This window comes from Nicotiana tabacum, chromosome 8 (genome assembly GCF_000715075.1).
Source record: "Nicotiana tabacum cultivar K326 chromosome 8, ASM71507v2, whole genome shotgun sequence".
Lineage (NCBI taxonomy): Eukaryota > Viridiplantae > Streptophyta > Magnoliopsida > Solanales > Solanaceae > Nicotiana > Nicotiana tabacum.
Genome location: NC_134087.1, coordinates 124,254,993 through 124,264,288, shown reverse-complemented (window position 1 = coordinate 124,264,288; position 9,296 = coordinate 124,254,993). Strand labels below are relative to the sequence as shown.

Here is a 9,296-nt window from a genome sequence, read left to right as displayed (position 1 = left end):
GAGGTAGCGTGAGGGGGTGGGGCAAGGTGAGCATGGATAAGTAGGGGGAGGGTTCAGTGGAGATTGTGAATAAGGTAGGGAATGTTGAAAAAGAGTTTTGGAAAATGTTTTCCTTCTTTTTATAGGGAAAACATTTTCCTCCAATTGGAGAAAATGAATTCATAAGGAAAATGTTTTCCAAAACATTTAAGTCAACCAAACATGGAAAAATTGGAACATATTTTCCGGAAAATATTTTCCTTCATACCAAACACACCCTAAGCTGTTTACATTTTACTAAAAAAACTGATTCTTCAAACCTTCTCCGAACTTATTACAGTAACATTAATCGATCTTCCCTAGCTGTCTCAGTTTCTAAAATAATTTAGGTAACCCCCAAAACTTGAAGATTGAGAAGTGGAACAACCGGAGACATTAGATAAACAATGAGAATTGGAGATTCATGAATGTTCAATGATTTTCGCAACCTCATTCACAGTCTGATTAGGACTTTAAAGTAGTACAGTAACTGAGGAACGGAGTGAGATGTTGAGATGCAACTTTTGTAGTGGTAGAGTCTAGCCCAAGCTTCCGCATACCTAGACTATTCCATCATGCACATGTATCCCACCTAAGGGTGGCATGTGGGCCGGTTAGGCCCGGCCCAAGCCCGCGAGCCCATATGGGTAGTGGGTTTAAACGGGCCTAACCGTTTAAGCCCGGGACCAGGGAGGTGCAGGCCCAAGTGGGCCGATTCCTTGAAGAAGCCTGTTAGGATCGGGACCGTTTGGGCTCGGGATCGGGTCCTAAGTGGGCTGGTTCAACTTGTCCTAAACGGTCTCAAATTGGCGCAATGGCTAAATTTAAAAAAAAAAAATCCAAAAAAAATTTGATCGTTAGGCTCATTTAAAATATGGTCGTTGGCCTGCAAAAATAATCGTTTGGGCTTTGTAAAATAATCATTTAACCCCTCAACTTTGTTTTAACCCCAAACTTTTTATAATTACACTTTTTCTCTATTTTCAACTATAAATACCCCCTCATTCTTTCATTTTTTTTTACAAAATCATCAATCTCTCTCATTTCTCAAACTCAAATTGAAGTATTCAAGTCTTCACTCATCTCTAATTTCTCTCAAATTCTTAATTCAAGTTAAATCATGCCCGGTGATTCTAGAGTGTGCCCATTTGTTTTGGAACACTTTAATGTGGTAGAAGAAAATGCAGAAGTTTACATCTTAAAGTGCAAGAACTGTGGTCGAGTCTACACTCATCGTCCAAAGGTGGAGGGCACAGGCTGTTTAAGGAGGCATATAAAGAGTTGTCTTGCGCGTTCTCCAGACATTCGTATTTAAGATTTTAAGTTGATTTGAGACAATTTGTGCTATTTTAAAATTATTAGACGTATTATGCTTAATGTTTTAGTTTGTTAGATTTTGAAGTATTATGTTGAAGGCATTGAACTTTAATTTGAAGTATTAAATGTAAACTTTAATTTGCAACTTTGATACCGAGTTCATCTTAATATATATATATATATATATATACGTCTTAATATAGCTCGAATATAGCTTATATACTATACACTTAGTATATTTGTAATATTATACTATATATACATCTTATATAGTAGTATAGTGTGTGTGTGTGTGTGTGTGTATACATTATACTATATAAGGCAATTTCTTGTAAATTATTTAAGGCAATATATAATATAAATTTGAATTAAAAAATTTTAAGTCACAACTATATAATATAATTTACAAAAAATTACCTTAGATAAAAAATTTATATAGTAGTATAGTGTGTGTGTGTGTGTGTGTGTATACATTATACTATATAAGGCAATTTCTTGTAAATTATTTAAGGCAATATATAATATAAATTTGAATTAAAAAATTTTAAGTCACAACTATATAATATAATTTACAAGAAATCCTTAGATAGAAAATTTAAAAAAAATAGTCAGGCCCACTTAGGCCCATATATATATATATCCCTCTGTTTCAATTTATATAAACCAATTTGACTGGGCACGGAGTTTAAGAAAAGAGAGAAACTTTTAAACTTGTGGTGTAAAATGAAGCACATATTTTGTGTGGTTATAAATCATTGCATATAGGTAAATTGTTTCCAAATAGGAAATATGTCATTCTTTTTGGCACGGACTAAAAAAGAAATAAGTTCACATAAATTGAAACGGAGGGAGTATATTATAGATATATATATATATATATATATATATATATATATATATATATATATATATATATATATATAGCTATATAATTTACAAGAAATTGCATTAGATAAAAAAAATAGGTCAGGCCCAAGACCAGCCCACTTAGTCCGTAGTCCCAGTCTTGGTCCGATACCCAAAAACCCACGAAGCCCGGGACCGTTTAAGCCCAGCCCACATAGGACGGGCCAAAGAAGAAAGTTTAGGCCCGGCCCCGGCCCGTTTTCCCCCCTTAATCCCACCAGTACAACCTCTCATTCATGGCATAGACCGACGAGATGCTAAAATGCATTTTAAATCTTAAATGACACAGCAAGCTAAATATTAACTAAAGCAAGCGTTTCAATATAGACTAATTTGGAGAATCAAAACTATAATAGATAGAATCCCAACATACAAATTGATGCAGCCAAGTGCGGTAGAGCAGCATAACTTTCTTGCAATAGATTAAGCAACAATAAGACAATAGCAAAACTACTAAACCCAAAACTTGAAAAATTCGTTGTCTCCTGATCAGATATCACTAAGAGAGACAAAATTGATCACATGATTCAATAACAGAAACTCCTGCACTACGTCCAATATAACCAAAGTATCTGAACAGTGACAGAACAGAAGGGGAGAAATCTGTCACATTCTGCTTCACAGGCAATCTAGAAAAGAGAGGTTCCCTTTCCTTTCTTGTCCCCGCCAATCTCAAAATGCTTGCACCTCTGCACAATACCAAGGAATAGAACAGATATTTTCGACTATATGATTGTGAAAAATGCAACTGGAGAATAGAGATCTACATCAATTAACATACCTTGATTGGGTGCTGTGACACATGTTTGCAACCCTGGCATTGCAATCTCAACACAATCTTCTTTGTGGTTTTTGCCTGGTTTGGAATGACAAAAGAAAGAGAAGCAGATTAGTCATAGAAAAAACTAGTCTTGAATGTCTAACATCTATGCCCACATAGAGTGATACAGACAATGGCGCTTAATCACTGGAATCTTCTTATCTCTCTCCCTCTTTCTCGATTTATTTTTAAGTAGATTAAGCTATTGAATGTTAATGAATTATAGGTTGATAATGGTCTAAGATCTTGTATGGTTTAGGAGTAGCTTTTAAGCACAAGCACTTCTTAAGTGCTAGAGTTGATTTTATGAATTAGCAGTTAAGTGTTTGGATAGAAGTGTTGAATCTGAAAATAAGTAGTTTATTACTTTGTCAAAATAACTTCAATGTCCTTAGAATTGATAACACTAAAAAGGAGCTATTGCAAGATTTTTTGTTTTAAATCAATTCAAATACAATTTTTTTTATTTGCACCGGGTGTCCGAGTCTCTAAGAGCCCCGACTAATCCCGGGGGTGCACAGGCCCTCCGCAAGGAGTTTCCCGCAAGTGCACCACGGTTAATTCAGGTTTTACCCAGTGGGTTTCGAACTTGAGACTTTGAAAGGGAGCAAACCCCAAGGCTCAAGTCAATTGCCACCAGGCCAACCCCTAAGGGTTTCAATTCAAATACAAATTTACTTAAGCCTCAATTCACTTAATTGTTCAATTAATTAGATATGATTAGTTTGAGATGAATCTCAAATTCGGGATAGAAGCCGCCAAAATCCACATCTTTGTTATAGCCTCACATTATATTCACAAACATCAAAATAGAACTCCAAGGGAACATTTACTATTTTGCATATACATGAGACAATATAACACAGCAAACTTTGAAAATAGAACCTCCCAACTAGCAACTCTGATTTCTTTAGAAAGGTAACAACCAACTAGCAACTTTACGAAGAAGCTAAAAATAGAAGCATGTCTCTAATATTTTGATCCTTGCCTTTTACAGGCACAAATCTGTAGAATCAGACAAATAACTTCACCAAAATGATACCTTATGTTATGCATACACAATAATCTTTGTTTCCCTACCGCTATTGAATTAATGGTACTTCAAGCTTAACTGAAATAGATTTTTATTAGTTTGCTTTCCCTTTTGAGTTCTTGAAATTTTTCCCCCCAAATAGCTTAGCTAGCGTTTTGCCATAGATTCCCAAATTTGTTTTGAAAAATATGATTTGGGTGAAGTTTGGTTTGAAGATGAAAATGTGTTTCGACATACGTTTTCAAAACATATTTCCCAAATTTATTTTGGAAACACATGTATATTATTAGTGTTTTTGGGATTTGGGATTTTGCCAAAATATAGGCAAAATCTATTTTGCCAAATAAAACCCAAGTTTATTTTGACAAAATCTATGGTAAAACGGGTCCTTAGTGTATGTTTGTCCAGTCAGTTAGTGAAAATGGTGAAGAAGCAGAGATGAAAACGGCATGACTAGATTTAGGGCTACTGGTGTATGTAATAAAGGATCTTTTGGAAATCATAAGAAAGCATGATGGTTAACAAAGTAAAATGCTAGGTGTGAAACCCAAAAAGCTTTTAAGCTAAAAAGCCACAAGTTCGACGTCAGAGCTGAAAAGCCATGAGTTGCAGTCTAATGCTGAGAAGCCATGATTTGCACTACAAAGCTGAAAAGCCATAAGATGGGAGACTCCAACTAATGGTTTTTGCTTGTTTTGGCTTATTTAGACTTAAAAGCACTTGGCTTAAAAGCAATTTTGATATCTACCAAACACCCAAATAAGCCAAACGACATAAGTTGGGCACCCCACACTATGGATTTTTATCTTAAAAGCTCTTTTAGTGACCAAGCATTTTACCTTATTGTATATTTTATCAAATAGCCTTTGGCTTTTGCTGCCAACTTTTGGCTCTCTAATGATTTACTAATATGAGAACATCTCTATGAAATAATATATTCTTTTAAGATTTCATGCAACAACATTTATTTATAAACTTACTTGAGGTTTGAATCAACAAAAACTTAATTTACATATTAGGCAAAATACATAAGTTGGCACCCGAACAATGGACCAAATCCCTGTTACACACTTTCTGTGGACACAAATAATATTACACACTCAACCTTTTAAAAGTGTGTCTAATACACACCACTTTTTTCTTGACCACTTTACCTAAATATGGGTAATGTCACGCACCAATAAGGTCGTGACACGTGTCATTAACATAAATAAATAAAACAAAAAATATAAAATTACACATATACCCTCATCTTCTCCAACCCCATCTCTTCCACCTCCATCTCCTCCTCCACGGACCACCCAAAAAATTAGAACACACAATTCAACCCAAAAATTAGGAGCCCAAGTGATTTAATCCCAGAAAGAAATAAAAACATCAAAAGCCAATAAGCCATGGCTCACACCACCGTATCATCACCACAACAAGGCCATTGTTAAAAAAAATGCAACAATGGCAAAGGTAGATCGAAAATTACAACTGCTTGGGTACCATATCTATTGAAGCTTATCTACATCAACAAAGACATAAACGGACTATTTTCATTTATAGCTCTCTTCCAAAATTTTGTTTGTCATTTCCATGGCTGCCATCGCCACCACCAACTTTCAGAATAAAAAATTCAGCCTCCTCTTCAAAATAGATTGGAAGCTTGAGATAAATGCAAAATATGTATATTTAAGAGAAAATCAGAAAGAAAAAGAAAAAGAAGGGATTTGGTGGGGGGAGGTGTTGGTTGGCGGAAGAGAGAGATAGAGATTGCAGATACATGGCATAAAATAAATAATTAGACAGTATTTTTATTAGTAGACGCGCTTCTATCGTGGTGTTTTACACATGCTGAGTCCTGGTCAAAAGCGGTGTGTATTAGACACACTTTTAAAAGGTTGAGTGTGTAATATTATTTGTGTCCACAGAAAGTGTGTAACAGGGATTTGGTCCATTGTTCGGGTGTCAACTTATGTATTTTGCCTACATATTAATATTTCACATTTGTAAATTTTAGCTTCTTCTTTTTCAGGACATCCTGATATGCATATTTTGTATCATTAATAAGATTCTTAGTTATTTTTTTCATTCCCTTGCCAAATACAAATTGTCACTAAATCTCAACCTACAACACTATAAAGCTTCTGTTATTTTTCTTAATATTCCAGGCATTTATGCAAACTCATTAGGTTAATGCAGGTTGATCTATGTCCATATAAAAGTTGGTATTAGGTTCTGAATTGTTTTGTTTGAGTTCTTTAATTTTTTTATGGTTAAACATGTGTATGGTTTAACTTACACTTGATATTGTATAATCTTTCTCTTATATACTTTGAATTTTCATAAATTTGCAGGGGTTCAGTGTTGTTAGACCAAAAAAAAATTGTCAACTATTCGAATTGTAGCAAATTTACTCAAATATAATTTTAAAAAAATATAGTATCCTGTTTTTGTTTAAGAGGTTTTCAAGATCCTTATAAAAATTAAAACCACCATTCTCCGTAATGAACAACTGACAAGAGGAGGTTGCCCAGATAGTCAGCACCCCCAACCTACAACCCCAGGGTCATAGGATCGTGGGTTCATGTCACCAAATGATCAATAGCTCCAACAAAAGAGGATCAAAGTGGAGGGGAATAAAAAAAAGAATGTCAGATTTATGATTTATATTTATCAAATACTCCTACAACTTTATCTAAGCAGTTTAGGAAATAAAGTGAATTGACACATAAATCAATTTGTAGTGTATTGGAATCAAGTTGGAACTAAAAATTTTGCAATAATAAGCACTATTTTAGTCTTAACAAATTTAACGGCATTAAGTTACTTTAACATAAAAGAGGGTTTATCGAAACACATCAACTAAACATGTAACTTCTTATACGTATAATCAGCTTCAACACTTAATAGATGATTTTTAGCACTTGCTGCTAAGCCGAACGTGCTCTTAATTTCTTATGGTGCTTAATTTTATACTGATGCCAGTAGAAATACAGAAAACTTCTAGTGCTAGTAAACCTAAATTATTGACTATTGGATTGAGACCGGTCGAAATAGATCGGGCGTGGATAGTGAAGATTCATACAGACTAGCATGTGATTGAAGCATATGAGTTTTTTTATATTAGCAAATGCTTCTAACCTTTTTGTGGAAGACGGGCTTTGTTTGACCACCATAACCAGACTGCTTGCGATCATAACGACGTTTTCCTTGAGCAGCTAAGCTATCTTTGCCCTTCTTGTATTGTGTGACCTTATGCAAAGTGTGTTTCTTACACTCCTTTGACTTACAGTAGGTCTTCTTTGTCTTAGGAACGTTCACCTTCAACATTTTACAATCAGAACTCAGTTAATCCAACAAATAACATATCAAAACATTAGATATCTCTCAAACCTAGACATCCTCGAGAAAAATCAATTGCATGAATTGTACATCTAACATAATGTATTCGACAATTCGTATTTTACGAGAAAAATTGAAACAACGTCAGATATGGAAAACAAGTATTACCATTGTCGCAGGCGAAGAGTGAGACAGAAATGGCAGGGTGAATTGTCGCCGTTGAAAAACCCTTTGATATATGAAGCGACTAGTTTTTGTAGTGCAGCTTAGGGTTAGTGAGAAGAGTGGGCTATGAAGTTGGATTTTTTTTGTGGGCCGTATAGACAGGCTAGAGAAGAGTGGGCCTCACTGACTTTACGGGTCAGACATGAAGAAATTTAGTTCGGGCTTTACAGCACATGAATAACATCATCATTGAATTTCCAAAATAATATTTTTGATTTCTAATAGGAAGAAAAAAATCATGCAACCTTACCGATATTTTACTACTTTAATTTTTTTTTTCTTGTTCACTTAGAATTATTAGTTTGACTTCGATATACATTCCATCCACGATTAGAAATAATTTAAAAAAAATAACTAACAAATAAACCTTCTTTGCAACGTGAGACATATTTATTTATATTTCCCGCACAAATCACCTTGAAGACCTAAACAACTGGCCAAGATAACAATATGTTCCATATTTATAAAATGCGTAGTTTTATTTCTCAAAATTATTGGAAGCCGATCTTTGATCGACTCGAATTCAGTTCGACTATTAAATTCATTTCTCAAAGGATAATAAACTCTCCAATACTTTAAACAACAACAACAACAACAATAATAATAATATAGACGCCGGATGCTAATCTTAGGTCTATAGAGAGTTGAATTGCAAAACAAAAATAAAAAGTAAAAAAATTAGTTAGCCATAACAATGAAGAAATTAATCAATAACAGAAATAAAAAGACAAAATAAGAATGCACAATATTAAGGATAGAGAAATTAAATAAAAAGGTGTAAAAGCACTAAATCAAATTAAATTCTATATATCTTTTTTAATTGTAATTTTATTATACGTGCTTTCTTTCCTTTTCCCTTTAGTTTACCCTTCTCTCTCTTCCTTCATTGCTTTCTCACTTTCATATAGATCAAATAAAGGAGAAAGAAGAGGAAGAGAGAATTAAGGTAGTGCCCTCGGTTTTCTAGTAGAGGTTGGTAGAAACGTATGATAACTCTTTAATGAGTAATCAATATTAGACTTATTATTTAACATCACGATTGACTGTTAGAATTTGTGTAATAAATAATGAGTAATCACCACGACTGTTAGACTTATACTTATGCAGGGTATGATATTTATACGCATATGCATAATATTATAAATGTTTCATGGTTCACAAAGTTATTCAAACTTACAGGTTGTGTCATTTATTACATATTTCTTTCATGTCTTTTATATACTACTTTTCATGCCTTACATACTCAGTACTTTATTCGTACTGATGTCCCTTTTTCCCGGGGACACTACGTTTCGCATGTCCCGATAGATAGGTTGACAATCCTCCTAGTAGTCTATTAGCTCAGTGGAAGGTGTTGGTGCACTCCACTTGCTCCGGAGTTGCCTATTTGGTCAGTATGCTTTGGAGATATTTTTAATTGGTATGGTGGGGCCCTGTCCCGGCCTTTATGACATTTATGTACTCTTAGAGGCTTGTAGACAGATATCATGCATATGAAAGATTTTATGGCTTTGTCGGTCTATGCTTTGAGTGTACAAATTATCATTTTGGTCTTACAGGCTCGTATGTCACATGTATAAGATTCTATTCCATATTGGGTGGTCATATGTCAAGTATTCTCTTATGTTTTATTCTGGTTATCTCATA

The 9,296-nt window shown here is 34.2% G+C and overlaps 1 protein-coding gene across 1 annotated transcript; it reads right to left on the bottom strand.

The window, feature by feature from the left end:
- Window positions 1–2,573: 2,573 nt before the first annotated feature.
- Window positions 2,574–7,708, bottom strand: LOC107818115 (large ribosomal subunit protein eL42). The gene is made up of 4 exons (XM_016644057.2): window positions 7,593–7,708; window positions 7,224–7,403; window positions 3,023–3,097; window positions 2,574–2,930 (listed from the first exon to the last, which is right to left on the bottom strand). Exons 1-4 carry the CDS (start codon window positions 7,593–7,595, stop codon window positions 2,871–2,873), a joined length of 318 nt encoding a protein of 105 aa, XP_016499543.1. The 5' UTR covers window positions 7,596–7,708; the 3' UTR covers window positions 2,574–2,870.
- Window positions 7,709–9,296: the final 1,588 nt, after the last annotated feature.